The sequence below is a fragment of the Sminthopsis crassicaudata genome, chromosome 6 (genome assembly GCF_048593235.1).
Source record: "Sminthopsis crassicaudata isolate SCR6 chromosome 6, ASM4859323v1, whole genome shotgun sequence".
Classification (NCBI taxonomy): Eukaryota; Metazoa; Chordata; class Mammalia; order Dasyuromorphia; family Dasyuridae; genus Sminthopsis; species Sminthopsis crassicaudata.
Window position 1 is genome coordinate 246,804,701 of NC_133622.1, and position 20,725 is coordinate 246,825,425.

General features: G+C 33.7%; 1 protein-coding gene across 12 annotated transcripts in view; it reads right to left on the reverse strand.

Annotated features, from left to right (window-relative positions):
- Nucleotides 1-2,679: 2,679 nt before the first annotated feature.
- LOC141546738 (vomeronasal type-2 receptor 26-like) overlaps nt 2,680-20,725 on the reverse strand; it is a 79,734-nt gene continuing 61,688 nt past the window's right edge. For 5 of the 12 annotated variants that reach the window (XM_074274739.1, XM_074274738.1, XM_074274743.1 and 2 more), the window contains 3 exons: nt 14,768-14,952; nt 12,037-12,328; nt 2,680-3,601 (listed from right to left, as the gene is read on the reverse strand). In XM_074274739.1, the coding sequence (XP_074130840.1) occupies nt 2,819-3,601; nt 12,037-12,328; nt 14,768-14,931 (1,239 nt within the window). In that variant the 5' untranslated portion in view covers nt 14,932-14,952 and the 3' untranslated portion in view covers nt 2,680-2,818. Of the gene's footprint in view, nt 3,602-12,036; nt 12,329-14,767; nt 14,953-15,881; nt 16,023-20,725 lie in introns of those variants that run through there. The other 7 variants (XM_074274746.1, XM_074274745.1, XM_074274747.1 and 4 more) reach the window with 4 other exon arrangements.

Here is a 20,725-nt window from a genome sequence, read left to right on the forward strand (position 1 = left end):
GAATTAGGGTAGGAAATGAGGAAATCAAACTATCACTTTTTGCAGATGATATGATGGTATACTTAGAGAACCCCAAAGACTCTGCTAAAAAGCTATTAGAAATAATTCAGAATTTTAGCAAAGTGGCAGGATACAAAATAAATCCACATAAATCCTCAGCATTTTTATATATCACCAACAAGATGCAACAGCAAAAGATACAAAGAGAAATTCCATTCCAAACAAATGTTGAGAGTATAAAGTATTTGGGAATCCATCTACCAAATAAAAGTCAGGAATTATATGAGAAAAATTACAAAACACTTGCCACAAAAATAAAGTCAGATTTAAATAATTGGGAAGACATTCAGTGCTCTTGGATAGGCCGAGCGAATATAATAAAGATGACAATACTCCCCAAACTCATCTATTTATTTAGTGCTATACCAATAAGACTCCCAAGAAACTATTTTAATGACCTAGAAAAAATAACAACAAAATTCATATGGAAGAATAAAAGGTTGAGAATTGCAAGGGAACTAATGGAAAAAAAAAAATCAGAGGAAGGTGGTCTAAGTGTACCTGATCTAAAGCTATATTATATAGCAGCAGTCACCAAAACCATTTGGTATTGGGTAATAAATACACAGGTAGATCAGTGGAACAGATTAGATATAAAGGACAAATAAGGGTACATCTATAACAATCTAATCTTTGACAAACCCAAAGATACCAATATTAGGGATAAAAATTCATTATTTGGAAAAAACTGTTGGGAAAACTGGAAATTAGTATGGCAGAAATTAGACATGGATCCACACTTAACACCATATACCAAGATAAGATCAAAATGGGTCCATGATTTAGGCATAAAGAATGAGATAATAAATAGATTAGAGGAACAGAGGATAGTCTACCTCTCAGACTTGTGGAGGAGGAAGGAATTTATGACCAGAGGAGAACTAGAGATCATTATTGATCACAAAATAGAAGATTTTGATTACATCAAACTAAAAAGTTTCTGTACAAACAATACTAATGCAAACAAGATTAGAAGGGAAGTAACAAATTGGGAAAATATTTTTAAAAGCAAAGGTTCTGACAAAGGTCTCATTTCCAAAATATATAGAGAACTGACCCTAATTTATAAGAAATCAAACCATTCTCCAATTGATAAATGGTCAAAGGATATGAACAGACAATTCTCAGATGTGGAAATTTAGACTATCTCCACTCATATGAAAGAGTGTTCCAAATCACTACTGATCAGAGAAATGCAAATTAAGACAACTCTGAGATACCACTACACACCTGTCAGATTGGCTAAGATGACAGGAACAAATAATAATGAATGTTGGAGGGGATGTGGGAAAACTGGGACACTGATACATTGCTGGTGGCGTTGTGAAAGAATCCAGCCATTCTGGAGAGCAATTTGGAACTATGCCCAAAAAGTTATCAAATTGTGCATACCCTTTGACCCAGCATTGCTGCTATTGGGATTATATCCCAAAGAAATACTAAAGAGCGGAAAGAGATCTGTATGTGCCAAAATGTTTGTGGCAGCTCTTTTTGTTGTAGCTAGAAACTGGAAGTTTCTATTATGGTATATGAAGGTTATGGAATATTATTCCTCTGTAAGAAATGATCAGCAGGAGGAATACAGAGAGGCTTGGAGAGACTTACATCAACTGATGCTGAGTGAAATGAACAGAACCAGAAGATCGCTGTACACTTCAATGCTGTATGAAGAGATATTCTGATGGAAGTGAATATCTTCACCATAAAGAAGATCCAACTCACTTCCAGTTGATCAATGATGAATGTAAATTGTTAGCACTACTGTCTATCTACCCAGGTTACTTATACCTTCAGAATCTAATACTTAATGTACAACAAGAAAATGGTATTTACACACATATATTGTGTCTAGGTTATATTGTGTAACACATGTAAAATGTATGGGATTACCTGTCATCGGGGGGAGGGAGTAGAAGGAGGGGGGGATAATTTGGAAAAATGAATACAAGGGATATATATTATAAAAAAAATTACTCATGCATATATACTGGGGGAAAAAAAAAGAATCTGTGGGGTTTACTAAGTATACCATCATATCATCTGCAAAGAGTGACAGTTTGATTTCCTCATCACCTACTCTTATTCCTTTAATCTCTTTCTCGACTCTTATTGCCGAGGCTAACATTTCTAATACAATATTAAACAGTAATGGTCACAGTGAGCAACCCCAGGTTCCCAACATTTCGAACATAACAACCAGTACATTCAAGCACCAAGAATCATACTTAGGATACAGGGTCCAATAATGGTTCCTCTTCATTAAAAAAAAAAAAGGAATGCATCATTGAAGCAAGTATATCCATGTCAAAATATCAGCTATGTGGCTCTGCTATCAATCTTGACAAAAGTTAAAAGAAAATGATCAATTAGAAATTGATTAGAAATTTTCAATGTCAATGATGCAGGTCACTGTAAAGGTCCTAATTTGGAACAGATTTCATAAAAGTCTCTTGCCACATAGATTCAGTCATAGAGAAATGGGCAAAAGGAAGCAATCCAACATTTTCAAAAAAGATTGTTTTATGAAAATTAAAATAAATGCCTATTATCACAAGTAATTTCATTATTTTTGCAAAGATTTCAATGTAATTCCAAAAAGAAAAACAACTGGAAATTATATTAAGGAATACCTCTTTTATTGAACTTTCATGTAATTCCTTCATTTCTTCATCATTAGAACAGATCACTAATAATGTAATGTGAATACCCTGTGCTAAGCCCAATTTTAGAATAAAAATGTTACCTTCCAAAAAAGATTTTAGTTTCTTGCCAGGTCTGATGCCTCTTTTGCCTCAGAATGGAGTATTTGATGGAAAGCATGGGCAACTAAATACACTGCATTGTAAACATTAGGAATCAGGTCCATAAGGACCATGTCAAATTCCATAATAGGAATATCTCTAAAGGAAAAATCTCCTAGGCACAAAGGATAGAACATTTGTACACCCCTTTTTTCTGAAAATCTACAATTGAAGACTGATTCCCAGAAAGCTTTTAGGAAAATATCCTCAGGATTCATGACTGGATTCATGGTTTTTACAAAATCTGTGAAACCTGGAATTTCCTTCTGGGTATGAGAAAATAGTATTGTACCATGAAAAGGGGCATATAGTTCAAACTTTGTATTAATAGAAAAATCCCAAGAAGATGTTGTAACCAATAACTTTCCATAAGGTATATAAGTTATTAACACAAGAGAAATTTCTTGAAGGGAATCAGCATCTCCATAGATGAATATTACATTTGATGATGATGCAATGACCCTAGACAGGAGGCAAAAATCTTCTTTCATTATATGTTGAGGTACTCTTTCTTTAATAGCCACACAGATCCCATTCCTGGCCATCTCTTCTTTCAGATCATTGAAGAACATTTCCCCTCTTGTGTTATCCGAAAGGAGCAGTCCCACCCAAGTCCAGTCAAAATGCAGCATCAATTGGATGAATGCCAGGTGAAGAGTGGATTCCTTACTGCCCAGCTGGTAAACATATGGATACTGAAACTTATCATTCAGGAGAGGATCGAATTGACCATAGGTAATCTAAATAAAATATCAAGAAAACAGAAATGATGATTTAAACTCATTCAGAATAACAATTTGTCCTTTATATATGTATGTCAAGCAAGTATATTACTTTCAGAAAGTAGGAAATGAATAAATGCTTGCAAATTTTAATATATACTTTTTGGTTACGAAATTACACTATTAAATAATGGAACAATTGAAAGGAAATGCTAAAACTGTATCTGATGAATCCTTTCTACAATGTCTCCATCAAGCACTTCCTAAGTCACTGCTTAAAACATTTCCAAGAGAAAAAGTCCATTCTTCTTTTAGGCAATTTAATCAAAGGGGAAACCGTTTTTCTTAATTTTGTAACTAAATCAAACTCTTTGAAATATCGATTTGTTGCTTGTATTTCTTTCCTGTTGATTCAAGTGGAACATTTTAGTGTTTCTGGCAAGAACCTATTTCTTAAATAAGTAGCATAGTTGCATGTTCTTTTTCATTCATATCAATCGTTTTCAGCTCTAATATCAATCTGTCCTTTACCCAGACTTTCTGTAGCATCCATTCCCCTCCTCTTGTGATTCCAAACATAATTTTATTTCCTTTATAATGAGCGTGCCTGACATCATACTCTAAGGGAAAAAGTTCTGCATGTCAAACCCACTGAGAAATGGGAGCTGAAGAATTTCCCCTGCTGAAATCTGCTGCCAAGATTATCATTAAAATATTTCCCCAAACATATCAGTAAGGAATCTTTGAGATAAGCAATGGTTCACTCCTCCATAGCTATGGAGCACCCAAATTCTGATCTCTAACAACAAAAAACAAGGTATCTGTATAAGACCTTCAGTCATCAGATTTGTCCAGGAGACGAGAACATTTCATATATAGATTTTCTTTGTTAAGTTTCTTTGTTTCTTTGTCATTAAGCCCCATATTTCTGAGAAGGACATAAAGTAACTAATACAGATATCTGATTTTAATCAGATCCCCAGTAATCCAATCAACATGGATATCTGTTAGGTTCTTACTAAGTGCTAATGAGATAATGAGATATTAGGTTTTTACTAGGGGCTAAGTCAGTACTTAAAAATTCTCTAGTTCAGGCCTTTGGGGGGAGTTTTACCCCTTTGAACTTCTGGGGAGGAGCTTGTATGCTTAGGAGGAGCAAGTTCATTGGTTGAAGTGTTTTTTTCCCAAAAGCTGAGATATTCCACTTCCATTCTCTGGAAGGATAAAAGAAACAACATTGAGCAAGGGAGGGAGAAGTCTACTCTAGGTCAGAGTTGGCTGCAGTTGAGACAGCAGATATCCTCCCAGAGAGCAACTGGCAGTGTCTGGAGACAACAGAACTTTACAAATATCCTTATCAAGATTCAAAAACTGATGGTCTTGTGAGAAGAAATTCCTTAGGCCAAGTGTTTCAGAGAGTATCTTCTAATTCCAACATATTTCATCCCATAAAATGGGAAAATGATGTAACATAAAATCACTTTATTCTTGGACTTGGACATAATGACAGTTTTTTTCCTTCAGAACGTAAATATGAAATTGCTCTCTTATTAATTCTAGTTAGAAAGCAAATCCATTTTTCAATAATTAAGGCATGGTTCTACTTGCCATATGCTAAGTATCCCCACATTGATTAAATAAATTCAAATTAAATTATCTAAATAGAATTTTATACCTAATAAATTGACTGGAAGAAGAGAAAGGGCAAAGTACACATGTTGGAGGGAATGAAGAAAATTGGGATACTAATAGACTATTGGGGTACTATGAATTGATTCAACTATTTTGAAGAGCAATTTAAATTGCACTAAAAGAGATATAAAATGAACTGAATAACTTGGTACAGCTGTATTAGGTCTATATCCCAAGGTTCTCAGGATAAAATGAAATAATTCTAGATTTTATAAAATAATTTGTTAACTTCTATGGGATGGAAAAGAATTATCAATGGTAATCCACAGGAAAATCTTAAAGGAGTTGTAGTATATAATTGTGATGTAGTGTTATGGTGCTATAGCATGAAACACATGGAAAATCTCAGATTAAATTATTTAGAGTGAAATGAGCAAAACCAAGACAACATCAAGCACAAATTCTGAAACATAATTCAAATACTATTCCTCAATGACTTAACTACTGTGAGTAATATAAACTTTGAAAACACTTATGAAGGGCTTATGAAGGAAAATTCTATCGACCTCCAGAGAAAAAAACCAATCTATGTCATTAAGTCAATCATCATTGGAGCATTATTCTAGTAGGTTCAATGTTGCATCTGCTACTCTATTCAATCATAAGTAAGCTTGATATCTCTTTGAAATCAAATGATAACATAAATAAAAATGATAAAATTAGAGGCAAAATTATCTTAGATTCAAAATGAAAAATATATCATGATAATGCTTCATGCTTTCTTCTTCATAACTGGAAAAAAATAATGAGGATGGCAAAGTAAGGTAAGAATTAGCCTGAAGTCTCACAAATTCTCCTAAAAAACAACTACAAAATAATGAATCAAGATTAATTCAGGAGTGGCAAAACCAACAAAACCATGGAGTCAAATAATAATCCAGTTCAACACAACTTAGAAAGACATCAAGAACATATTTAACCCATATTGTTGGAGTACTACTTCTCTATGGGAGAAGGATGTGGGGAAGAATGGGGAAAAATTAGGAACACAAGGTTTTGCAAGAGTGAATGTTGATATCTCACTTTGCATGTATTTTTTTTTAAATAAACAGTTATTATAAAACTAATCATGTTTGTACCATGGTAAAAGAGAAGCATACAAAACATGCAGTGGTTTCCAGGCAGGCAGCAAAAAGGCCTCAAACTTTAGGATACATTAACAGTAAAGTCCTGAGCTCCAGTTCAAGAAACTTGAAACAATTCTTCTCTATCTCAAAAGCAGAACTCAATATTAACATAAATATAAAAATGTAAAATAGACTGCAAAATTAAGACACACACAAATTTGAAGCCTACTATAGAAAGTTTCTCTGGTTACATATAAAATTAGAACAGAAATTCAGAAGAGGACAATAATGGAAAAATATCTAGATTTGAAACCTCAAAGAAAATATGGATTTGTGTCACACAGAAAAATAATTCATTGTAGAAAGTCAAGCAGAAGGAGATACAAAAAAATTCCATAATTGTCAATAGTAGAAAATATTTGGAAATCTATCTGTAAGGGAAACTCTCAGGAACTATACAAACACAACTACAAAACACTTTCCATGCAAATAACATCAGACCTAATCAGTTGGAAAAATGTCAAGTGTAGGTCATGGGTAGATAAAGCAAATATAATAAAAATGATAACACTACTTAAATTAATCTATTTATTTGGTGTCATACCAATCAAACTCCCAAGAAATTATTTGAGATATTAGAAAAAGTAGTAATGCAGTTCATCTGGAAGAAGAAAAAGGTCAAGACTTGCAAAGGAATTAATGAAGAAAAAAAAAAAAAAAAAAAAAAAAAAAAAAAAAAAGCTAATGAAGATGGCCTAGATGTGCCAGATCTAAAACTACATTATAAAGCAGTGGTCATCCAAACCATTTGGTACTGGCTAGGAAATAGATCAGTGGAATAGGTTAGGATCACAGGACAGAATAGGCAATAACTGTACCAATCTAGTGTTTGAAAAACCCAAAGACCCCAGATTTTGGGATAAGAACTGAAAAAATTGGAAATTGATATGGAAGAAATTAGGGCTCGACCCACACCTAACACCATATACCAAGATCACTTTGAAATGGGTTCATGATTTAGACATAAAGAGTGATGTGATATATGCAAATTAGAGGAACATAGGATGGTTTACCACTCTGATTTATGGAGGAGGAAGGAATTTGTGTCCACAGAAGACATGGAATTCATAAATAAGCACCTCATATATACTTTTGATTATATTAAGTTTAAAGGTTTCTATAAAAACAAGACTAATGCAGACAAGATCAGAAGGGAAGCAATAAACTGGACTGATTTCTAAAATATATAGGCAATTGACACAAATTGTAAGAATCCAAGCCATTCTCCAAATGATAAAAGGTCAAATGATATGAACAGACAATTTTCAAATGAAGAAATTAAAACTATTTCTAATAATATGAGAAGGTGCTCTAAATCAATATTAATCAGACAAATCCAAATTAAGACAACTCTGAGATACCAGCACACACCTCTCATATTGGCTAAGATTACAGAAAAAGACAAGGACAAATGTTAGAGGGGATATGGGAAAACTGGAATACCAACTAATTGTTGGTGGAGTTGTAATTGGATCCAGCCATTCTGGAGAGCAAATCAGAACTATGTTTAAAAAGTTATTAAACTGTTTATACCCTTTGACCCAGCAGTGTCTCTCTTGGGCCACTATCTCAAAGACTTCTTAAAGAAAGGAAAGGGAGCCACATGTGAAAAAAATGTTCATGGCAACCCTTTTCATAGTAGCAAGAAACTGGAAACTGAGTGGATGCCCATCAGTTGGAGAATGGCCAAATAAGTTTTGATATATGAATGTTATGAAATATTCTTGTTCTATAAGAAATGAGCAGGAAGATGATTTTAAAAAGACCTGGAGAGATTTACATGAACTGATGCTAAGTGAAATGAGCAGAACCAAGAGATCATTGTACATGACAACATCAATATTTATATAATGATCAATTCTGATAAATGTGACTCTTTCTAACAATGAGATGATTGAGGCCAGTTCCAATGCTTTTGTGATGATGACAGTCATCTACAACCAGAGAAATGACTGTGAGAACTGAGTGTGGATCACAATATAACATACTTACTCTTTTTGTTGTTTGCCGGTATTTTGTTTTTTTACTCATTTGCTTTTTTTTTTTTTTTTTTTTTTAATATCCCTTGTGAAGCAAGAGTATTGTATAAATATGGTCATGCATACTGGATTTCACATATACCTTAACGTGTTTAATGTATATTAAATTGCTTGCAATCTGGGGAGAGGATAGGGAGGAGAAGAAATTTTGAAACAAGAAATTATGCAAGGGTCAATGTTGTCTAATTATCCATGCATATGTTTTGAAAATCTAAAGCTTCATTAAAAAAAATTTTGTTGTAGAAATCAAAAATGACTTTAAAAATCAAATAAGAGAGACTGAAGAAAAGCAGAGAAAGGAAGAAATGAGTTAAAAAAAAAAAAAAAGAAAACCATGAATAAAGAGGAAACAACTTAGCAAACAGAATGCAAAAAAACAGCTTAAAATGTACAAAAATTCACCAAAAAAACAGCTGTTAAAAAGTAGAATGCGGAACAATGTAAAATGAGATAAAAATTAACTGAAAAAAATACTTTCTTATTAATTAGAATTCATTAAATGAATGCCAATGACTTCATGAGACATCAATAAAACTGAAATGAATGCAAAAATATGAAAATAAAAGAAAATAAAAATCATGACATTGTAAAAATAACTGACATCTAACATAGTTCCAAGAGTGTTCATTTAAAATTATTGGATTATCTGAAATCCATAATGCAAAAAAAAGAGCCTGGACATATTGTTTCAAGAAATTAACAAGAGAACTGCTCTGAATCATAAAAACAAAGGGCAAAATACAACTGAAAAGAACCCAAAAATCACCATCTAAAAAGTATCCCAGAGAAAAAAAAAGCAAAGCATATTGTAGTAAGATTTTAAAACTCTTAGGTCAAGAATAAGACTACTTTAATGTGTGAAAATTCCAGGAGACATCATTTCTTGGTACTCAATAATCGGTTTTATTAAAAGTGTCTATCTAATAATTAACAAATGGTTAACAATCAATATTTTAACTGTCCTTGGGACATTTAATAAAATGATGGTGACACAGCTTTCTCTTGTAAACCAAAGATAATTCATGTAAGCACTTAACACATATATCCTTGAAAGAGTGAATGTTCTCATCAGGTGAAAATAAACTCATTATCTAAGAATTAATGAGAAAATAAATATTATAGTGAGAGGTGGGCTTATGCTAATAAGGAACTGAAGACATTAAATTGTTCAAGACACTCATGGGCAAAGAGAAAAAAAAAGTCATAGAATTCTTGCCTTGGGCAAGTTATAGAAAAAGATCCCCCCAAACAATGATCAATGAAAAGTAATGGAGTTAGAAGTCCACTTATATGAGATGAATTCAGTGGGGTGAATGTTTGGGGAAGAGACAGAAATATTTTTGGAAGATTGGACTTTGAATGAAAATTTAAAAAGAAAGAATAAAAAACATACCTGGATCTTGTATCCTCCTCCCCCATATTAATTGATAATTAATATAGGAAAGAAATAATAATTTTTCTCATTAAAAAAAGAGAAGGAAACAATTTGAATATTAAAGAGTTGCAGTTGTGATAACACTGATTTAAGAAGGTTTGGTCTCAATAGATCAGAGACTTGGAATAGGATATTGAGGAAGGCAAAGCAATTATGATTGCAAACTAGATGCATTCACCCAGTGAAAGTGAATATAATACTTCAGGTGGAAAATGGAACTTCAAAGAAATTAAAGTAACCTTCAAGTATTCTTGAAAAAAAAGAGACCAGAGCTAAACTCAGAAATGAAAATTTGATTTTCAAATAAAATATATAAAAAAGCAGAAAAGGAAAACAGGAAAGAAAAACCACAACTAGGTTATACTTAATACCATCCCACGTGTAAACATGAAGTATGGTCATGAGAACATGAACATGTGAAGATGCTTGTACTCTTAAGAACTTTATCTCAATTAAGGAAGCTAAAAGGATACATAGAAATAAGGATCAGATACTTAGTTGATGATGATGAGCTAATATCCAAAAATATGATGTTAATTGGTGGAAAAGAGGATCATACTGCCAGTAGAGGAAATGGAGATGTAGAACAGAATAAATGATCTTATAGCAAGAGGTACAAAAGACCTATTGCAGTGGAGAGAAAATTAGGAGCAGAGACAGGAAATATTTTAAGATTAATCCCTTAGTAATTGATTCAATAAATCAATTCAAACAGTAAATATCATACATATTCAGTTGGGCACAAAAATCTATCTTACTCTATGAGTAAGTAGAATAAGAAGTGGATCAGAATAAAAGAGAGGAGCTGAGGGAAGATAAATCAAAAGAAATGGTGGTCAGAAACAAAACAGACTTTTGATGAGGACATAAGGAAAAGTACAAACAGTGAAAAATATGAATATTAATGCAATGAACTCATAAAATAGAAATGCATAACATAAATGGTATTAAAAAGCAGAATGTTGGTTTGAAAAGACTTGAGATGAAAAATGGCATCTGCATATTGATAGAGACCTACTAAGATTGAATGTGGATCATTTTGTTAGTTTGTTTCACCTCTTTGTTTCTTTGTTTATGCTTTTCATTCCCATGTTTGTTTGTTTGTTTTTTTCCCTTTTTGTTCTGATTACATATCACAGAAAAATTTTTGAATAAACCATCATTAATTTAAACCATTAATTCCCTAAGGAAAAAAATTGCCAAACGAGACAGGTTCACAAGTGAATTCTACCAAATATTTGAAAATGAGTTAATTCCAATACTTTATAAACTCTTTGGGAAAACAAGCAAAGAAGCATCAATGAGTATTCTGTAATATATTCTATGCAATGTATAATTTCTGAAATCCTAATAAATGTAATCATTATTTTTGCTCAGGTTAGGATTAGTTGGTACACAAACAAGAAAATGGCATCTTGAATTTGCCCTAAACAAACAAACTTCTGTATCTATTACAATGTTCTGTGGTCTCCCAATTGGGATCACATTAGGCCCATCAAAATGTTCTGTAAGTATCAATTAGAAAAAAAAATATTTAGCAATTGATAAACATGTTTTGGAAATAACTTGAAATGAATATATAAACTGTTGATATTTAGAAGGGATACATCCTGTATTTGGCAAATCAGATACAAATTCAGGAAAGAGTCAAATTTTCATCCTAAATTGGAAATTCTCTCTAAACATAGAAGTGGATGCTCATTATTATCACAGTGTGATGAAGACAAATACTAGAGCTTCAACTGTTTAGGCAAAATGCAAAAATCAATTTCAAAACGTAAAGAAAAGATTCTTTTCCCTGGGGATTTTATGATGTGAAGAGAAAAACTTTCTTCCATCCAAAGTCTTCAGAATTCTATAGGAAATATAAAAGAGATGAACTAGAAATATAGTAAAACTTTAGGTTGTTACTTGGTTCAAACCTATGAGGTGTAAATCAGTAGAACATCACCTCACCTAGAGGACAGAGTGAGTTCACTGATGGAAAAGAACTACTTTCCCCTTTTTTGTATCACCTGTTGTCAGAACATGATGGAAGACTTCTTAATAATTGTTTATTGACTCATGGATGTTACATCAGAACACATTATAAAGAATCTGCTGCTTTAAATACAAAGAACACATTGGATAAAGGTGAGTGATAGTATTTGTCTCCCTTACCTGTGGAACTTTATACAGTTGGAGAATGGTGGCCATAGCCATGGACAGCATAGTAGTCATCCCTCCAATGACAGCCACAGTATTGGACTGCAAATCACAGCTATAGTTGGGGATAACTGGACCTCTCCCTGACAGCCATATTAAGGAGCTCTCCACAGCTAGCTTCTCCAGATGGAAGTTATTGAGTAACTGGTATCCCAAGGTTATGTTGGGCAGCAAATAGGGGTTCTTGTTGATCTCATCCACAGCATACTGGAGAGCAAGGAAATGATGATATTGTTTCATCATTAACCTAAAGTGAGAGGGAAAATGTAAAAAAAAAAAAAAAAAAAGATAAAACTCTATATGAAATAACAAGTTTCTCTGTCAAAAGAATGCCAGACATTTCAGGAACTGGTATATTAAATCTTGCTCCCAAAATTTGGTGCTGGGAAGACCATTTCACCACCACAAGTTCCAGTATCCCCAATTATAAAATGAGAATATGTAAATTCCTTTCAAGAACATACACACACACACACACACACACACACACACACAAATGATATTATACTTTAGGCATTAGAACATGTCTAATTTTGAAACAAAACTGAACATATCATGCAGACAGATTTTCTATCTCATACAAACAGAAAAGTGGCTTTCTAATAGGAACGTGCAAAGACAAGATCTTTTTAATGATCCCCTCGACCACGTTCATAAAAAAGGAGCTTCTATAAATAAAATACATTCTAAATGCATTGTCATGATTTTTAAGATTATGCATTGGGATGAAAATGGAAAACGGGTATTTCAAAAGATTGTCATCGCAAAGGTAATGAGTAATACTAAAAGATTCAGGGGGCAGTTCTGTTTTTACTCATTGAAATAGCTACCTGAGCTAAAGCAGGAAGATGCACAAAATTTAGAATTCCTTGGTCATGCAGTCCTTACTTCTGCTTTATTTGATTAAGGAAATACTGTTTCTCTCTTAGAAGCTGAGTAGCTGACAATCAGGTTATCAATAAACCAACACTTACTAACCACCTACTTTGGTCTAGGTACTGTGCTAAGCAATAAGAATACAAAAAACCAGCAAAAGAAAGTTCTGTCTTCAAAATGATTACATTTCAAAGGGAAAGACTGCTTGTAATCACAGATGTAAAGATAGACAGATACACAGAGACAAACAGAAAGAGATACAGAGAGACAGTGACAGAGGGCGTCAGAAATAAAGATAGACAACCAGGGAGTGATATATTTAAGACACATTGGCAAGCTGAAAAAGATAGATTTTGGGAACAGCTGGTACACGTGGGGTGGGGAATAAGGAAGAATTTAGGAGCACTCCGATGTTGTGAACTAAAGGACATCGGAGGAAGTAAGGTAAAAGATAATGATTTCTCAACTGAAGATGTTCTGTGGGAACTTACTTCAAGATATCTGAGAGACCATTGATGATATGAGTTGTGAAGTGAGCAGAAAGTTTGGATCAGGATAGGAAATGTGAAAAATAGTAACATAAAGATGCTAAGTCAATCATGGGAGCTGAGAAGATAACCAAGGGAAGTAGTAATGGGTTAGATACAGATCCCTGAGGGACACCTGTAGTCACACAGTATGATCTCCGGAGGATCCAGAAAGGAGACAGAGATGAAACAAGAAAAGGAGGAGAAAAAAAAAGAAGAAAAATAGTCCCTAAAACCAGAGAAGGCAATGAGAATAAGGAGGAGAAGGTACAAAAATGGTCTCCAATTCACAATGAAAAGATAGCAATTGAAGTTCCCAAGGAGCAGAAGTTGAAATGTTTAAGAAGTGATATTGATAAGCTTCCATGCATTTAGGAATCCCTTACTAAAGGTCAGGCATTTGCAAGTCATGGGGATAGAAAGATAAATAAGGAAAAAAATCTCAAACAGGATACATTTTGGTCAGAACAGAAAATGTGCCATACATAAAGCAGTACATTAGGGACAAAGTTGATAAAATATGACTTGGAGAAAATCATTAAAGGGAGTAGAAAAGTTTTCATACCAAGTGAGTTGAATTTGAAATGAAAATAGAATTCTGTGATAAGGAATTGAGGAGAGATTGCATTCCTAGAATGGGGGACAGCATTGTCAAAAGTATGAAAATGAGAGATGGGTGTGGAACATAAGAGATTGGTAGGGAGCTCTTTGGGGCCTTATTTAAAAGATCACAAAAATGATGAGAGATACCACATGTAGATATGTACATGGTGACCAAGATACAAAGAGCTTAAAAGCTTTTAAAGTTTACAGTTGATCAAGAGAGGAATCAGAGAGTCAAACCAAATCATGCACATTAGGAAAAATCCTTGTGCAAATATAAGGAGACTTGTAAAAATCTAAAGAGATAGGTGGCAGAAGAGCCAGTAGGGCCATTTCAGTGCTCCCTAGGAGAAGTGACCACTTCTTGTAAAAAGTGATTGAGTTGGGGGGGGGGGGGGGGAAGGAAAATGAGTATAAGAAGTTTAAGTTGGTAGAAACTATGAGTATACAAATGAGTAGATACATACATATATATATATATATATATATATCCATTCATTGATAGACATAAGTATGTATGTATGTATGTATACATGTGTATTTTCTATATGAAGCCTATACATGCATCTATATGTACGAATATACATATATGTAGTGTGTGTTCATATTCACACTGCCTTTTAGGTAATTCACCGTTCAAAGCTAGGGATCAAATAAAAGAAACAAAAATAACTACTCACTTTGGTTCTGCAAAATTCCAGAAGGGAGACTCTTTGAAGAAATGTATTCTCATATAATCCTGTACCTTCACAAAAAGAGAGAAGAATCCAGCAATGATTAAGTCTCCTTCTTTTCTATATGTGGGATTATAAATTCTTTCTATGTGGCAAGGAGTCTTCATCATCTGATAATCAAAAAGGAAAATCTGCAAAATCAGAAATAAAAATAATCTAGAGGATGAGAGTCCCAGTTTCCCCAAGGCCATATTCCAAGTCTCTAAAGAGCCAGGGAGTAAGGGAGTATAAGAAGACTGGAGATCATAGTTCTTACATCTATGATTTTTCTTTCCTAATAGACCTTCAAGCTTTGGACAGACTTTCCTATTTGGGAGAGCAGAATGTGAGACATGAAGTGGGCCTCTGTTTAGGGCAAAGGCAAAAGCTTGAATGAATAGAGCATATTTATATAATGTTTTTGCCTCCTGGATATTATTCTCCTTGTTCCCTGTGGATGGGTAAGGAAAAGTGGTCCATCTTCATCTCTTGGGTGCAAATAAAAGAAACATGTTGATCAGAGTCTGAGAGTGAGGATCTTTGGGGACCATCTAGCTCAGAAACTCTGCATCTGTATCTTTCATCTTAAAAACTTCAAAAACTCAACCCCCCCAAAAAAAGTTTGGGAACCTCTGTTCCTCCCTTCAGTCCCTGGAGCCTTCACATCTTCCATTTTGAGATGCTCCAGCTCTCTGATCTTTCTCAAGCTAGATTTTAGGGATCTTTTGGAGGAGCACTTCCATTCTCACCTAGCTCAATCTCTGCAATGGCTCCAAATTACCAAATGTTGCATCAGTCAGAGAACAGTGTGACCTGACTAAGGCACAAAGCCAGAAGGATAGTTACAAGATCTAGGCCCTCATTCCCAAACTGAGATGAATTTTATAGTTTTTTAGCCTTGATATCAATGACCACAATGCTTTGACCATTTCAAGTACACACTAAACCAGTGATGAGTGAATGAATAAAAATAGACAAAATGGAATACTCAATAATCTTTTTAGGTTGATCATTTATATCCCTCACAAGTCTTGCCTGTTAACCTCAATCCTGGAAATTATACGTACAATAGAGCAATTACCTCCCACAGGCAGTTAAGGATTGTAGAAGGTAAAAATGTGTCACATACGAGTTGAATGAAAAGTCAGAGAACTGAATTTCTGAATTATTCATATCAGATTATTGATTAAATTAGCAGGCATTCAGTAAATTGATGGCCCATGGTCTCTCTTAGTAACCAAAGGCAAAATCATAGGCCTCAATGAAAGTTTAAATCTCTTTGGGCAAGGGGGTCCCTTTGACAGGTGAAAATCATCTATGATTTGTTAACAACTAATGCAGGAGTAGAGTTTTTCAAATGAGGATATGGGATAAAAGCGTAGAGTTCCCATTCCTTCTGAGAATATTTACTGCCTTCAGCAACCTAGATAAAGGAATCCATTTCTACTTAGACTATATTGGTTATTTTTCTCCTTCATAAGCTGAGGTGCCCTAAACTCCAATGGGAGGGATCCAAGGGCTTGAGCCTAGTGCTTTAGGACTGGAATTCACCTAGATTAGATTATATTTTTACTCTAAATAGAAATCAGGTTTTCTTCTATTGTAAGGTGGATTTGGGAGTTAATTATCAGTATAAAGGAACTTACAGAGTTTGGTCCAGGTTAAAGAAATAAAAGATAAAGAAAAAATGGATCTCACAACAAAAATTAGTTATTAATGCAATAGGAAAAGTCACTTTTCTCATACAACAATTGTGCATTTAAGGAATGGTGATCTTTTTATTGGTTTTGCTCTATTATAACATATCTAAAAACATCTTTAAAAAAGATTTTCTTAAATCATTTCCCCCTTTGCATCAAGAAGTTGGAATTTTCCTTGTGAATTTTTATCAACCTAATGTTATAATCTTGACTGAATTAACTAGTCAGCACAAATTTCCTTCAGAGCTCAGAACTGCCTATAGATAAATTGGAACTCTATGTATCATTGTATACCCAATGCTTTTCAGAGTATTTTGCACAAAAATATATGATTAATAAATGCAGGTTGTGCGATTTCTCTCAAGATCATTAGTCATACTATGTACCTAGGCAAAAATATTGCCTAGGTCTTATTTTTAAGGCTTTTGGGATTTTTTCCACTTTTTAATGACATAAAATATAAAACATTAAAAAATATATTAAAATTTAAATTTAAATTACTTAAAAATAGAAAATATAAATATAATTTTTTCATCTGTATAAAAAACAGCCAGGAAGATGAGTTTGCCCACATGTTTTAGTTAACATGCTATAGACCAAGGCAGCATGACAGTGTATGAAATACAAGATTCATATGCAACATTAGGAAAAAACATATGAAACGTGGGACATAAGAACATGTGGAAAAAACATTTGTCTGGGAAGTAGATACAACCAAGTGAGAAAATAGCAGGAATAATTACAGCCTAGAGTCCTACAATCTTCCTTTGTATCAATATCTGGAAAATGCAACAAATCTTTTCCTAATCACTAAATTATGAATAAATCATAGACAGACACTTCCAGTCCAGGTGGGCAGAAAGAAATAGCAAAAGTGGATGTGTAGGACTATCTAAAGAGAATGATACATGATACAGACATAGGAGGATCAAAAGCAGCTGAAGTTAGTGCTACCCTTTTGAGATTGACATTTCATGGAAAAACAGGAGTTTTTACTCCTTTTATATCTGAAAAAATCAGCATCAAGTTGTGGGGAACACATTTAACAACAGTTAAGATTACAATTGAGTACTTCTGGTTTTTAGGCAGGGCTGCTGTTGAAGGCCTGCTAACACTCTCACCTGTTCCTATTCAATGGAAAACTGATAAACCAATATGGATAAAACAGTGGCCCTTAGTTAAAGATAAAATTCAGGCCTTATTAGATATAGTACAGAAGCGGCTTGACCAAAGAACTTACAACCTTCTCTTAGTCCTTGGAATTCCACGGTATTTGTTGTAAAAAAGAAATCTAGAAAATGGAGGATGTTGACTGATTTAAGAAAAGTAAATGAACAGATGAAAACTATGGGAACTCTTCAGCCTGGACTTCCATCTCCTATTCAATTGCCTAGAGAATGGCTTCTGTGGGTTATAGACATTAAGGATTCCCTCTAGAGAAGGAGGATATGAAAAGATTTGCCTTCTCAGTGCCCAGCATTAACTGAGCTGAGCCTAATAAAAGATATGAATGGACAGTTTTGTCACAGGGAATGAAAAACCGACCTACTATGTGTCAAATATATGTTGCTGCTGCTCTTACTCCAGTAAGAAAAGCTTTTCCAAAAGTAATGTTATTACATTACATGGATGATATATTGGGATGTGCACCTGAGGAACAAAAGTTAGAAGCATGTCTACAACTGACCATAGAAACACTAAGGAATTACCAATTGCATATATCTCCTGAAAACATTCAAAGACATGCTCCTTTTCAATATTTAGTATATGAAGCATACCCTAAGTTGCTTACAGTACAAAAACTTTCTTTAAGAACACAAATGACTTAAATGACTTTCAGAAATTGAAAGGAGATATCTAATGGATGCTTCCAATGTTAGGCTTAACTATCTATCAATTGCAACCATTGTATGATATTCAGATATCATTGTCAGATATCACTGTATAGTATCTGGCCTCAAGCTAGAGTGAAGGTAGGCTTGGGAATGAATCAGACTCTGCTTCTAAGAGTGTGGGATTGTAGGTTTCCTGGAAGTCAATCCTAGTTGTGAATTTCCATGAGCAGGCTTTTCCTTTAGTTCTTGTAAATCTGCTCTTGTCCAAGTGTCCCCAGTAGAATATTGAATCTTTTTCTTCCTGGATCCTGGCTCTTTAAATCCTCCCAGAGAATGGGCTTGTGGATACTCCAAAGGTGTAAACTCCTTTAAAGGTGTAAAGTAAATGTGTGAATTCTGAGCTAGAGAATTGTTAAGTACCGACTTACCACCTAGTAAAGAACCTAACAAAAGTTCATATGGAAAAACAAAAGGTCAAGAATTTCAAGGGAATTAATAAAAAAAAAAAAATCAAATCAAGATGGCCTAGCTGTACCAGATCTAAAATTATATTATGAAGCAGCAGTTATCAAAAATATTTGGTATTGGCTAAGAAATAGACTAGTTGATCAATGAAATAGATTAGGTTCAAAGGATAAAATAGTCAATAACTTTAATAATCTAGTCTTTGACAAACCCAAAGACCCCAGCTTTTGGGATAAGAATTTATTGTTTGACAAAAATTGCTGGGAAAATTGGAAATTAATATGGCAGAAACTAGGTATTGGCCCACACCATAAACCAAGATAAAATCAAAATGGGTTCATGACCTAGGCATAAAGAATGACATTATAAATAAATTAGAAAAACATAGGATAGTTTACCTCTCAGATCCTTGGAAGAGGAAGGAATTTATGGCCAAAGAGGAACTACAGATCATTATTGATCACAAAACAGAAAATTTTGATTATATCAAATTAAAAAGGTTTTGTACAAGCAAAATGAATTCGGACAAGATTAGAAGGGAAGTAATAAACTGGGAAAACTTTTTTACAGTCAAAGGTTCTGGTAAAGGCCTCATTTCCAAAATATATAGAGAATTGACTCTAATTTATAAGAAATCAAGCCATTCTCCAATTGATAAATAGTCAAAGGCTATGAACGTACAATTCTCAGACAAAGAAATTGAAACTATTTTTAGCCATATGAAAAAATGCTCCAAGTCATTATTAATCAGAGAAATGCAAATTTAGACAACTCTGAGATACCACTACACAAGTGTCAGATTGGCTAAAATGACAGAGAAAGATAATGTGGAATGTTGGAAGGGATGTGGGAAAACTGGGACACTGATACATTATTGGTGGAATCATGAATACATCCAGCCATTCTGGAGAATGATTTGTAACTATGCTCAAAAATTATCAAACTGTGCTTACCCTTTGATCCAGCAGTGTTACTACTAGGCTTATATCTCAAAGAGATTTTAAAGAAGGGAAAGGGACTTTTATTTGCAAGAATATTTGTGGCAGCCCTCTTTGTAGTGGCCAGAAACTGGAAACTGAGTGAATGCCCATCAATTGGAGAATGGCTGAATAAATTGAGGTATATGAATATTATTGTTTTGTAACAAATTACCAGCAGGATGATGTCAGAAAGATCTGAGAGACTTACATGAATTGAATCTGAGTGAAATGAGAAGGGCCCTGAGATCATTTATATACTTCAACAACAATACTATATGATGGTCAGTTCTGATGGATGTGGCCCTCTTCAAAAATGAGATGAACCAAATCAGTTCCAATAGAGTAGTAATGAACTGAACCAATTACACCCAGCAAAAGAACTCTGGGAGATGACTATGAACCACTACATAGAATTCCCAATACCTCTATTTTTGTCCACCTGCATTTCTGATTTCCTTCACAGGCTAATGGTACACTATTTCAAAGTCTGATTCTTTTTGTACAGCAAAATACCTCTATGGACATGTATACATATATTGTATTTAACTTACACTTTAACATATTTAACATGTATTGGTCAACCTGCCATCAGGGGGAAGGGGAAAGGGAAAGGAGGGGACAAGTAGGAACAAAAGGTTTTGCAATTGTCACTGCTGAAAATTTACCCATGCATATATCTTGTAAATAAAAAGCTATAATAAATAAATAAAATAAAAATAAAAAATATTATAACAGTAAAAAAAGAAAAGGTTTCTAAAGTTCCTCTTAAAAGACCAACTATCTTTACAGATGCATCGAAACAAAACATTTGTGCTGAATACTCTTTGTGACTTAACTATAAAGAGAGGAATCAGAACTCCTTTTCAATCCACTCACCAGAATGAATTGTATGCAATCATTGTAGTCTTACTTACTATCCAGGAGATATAAATATAATATCTGATT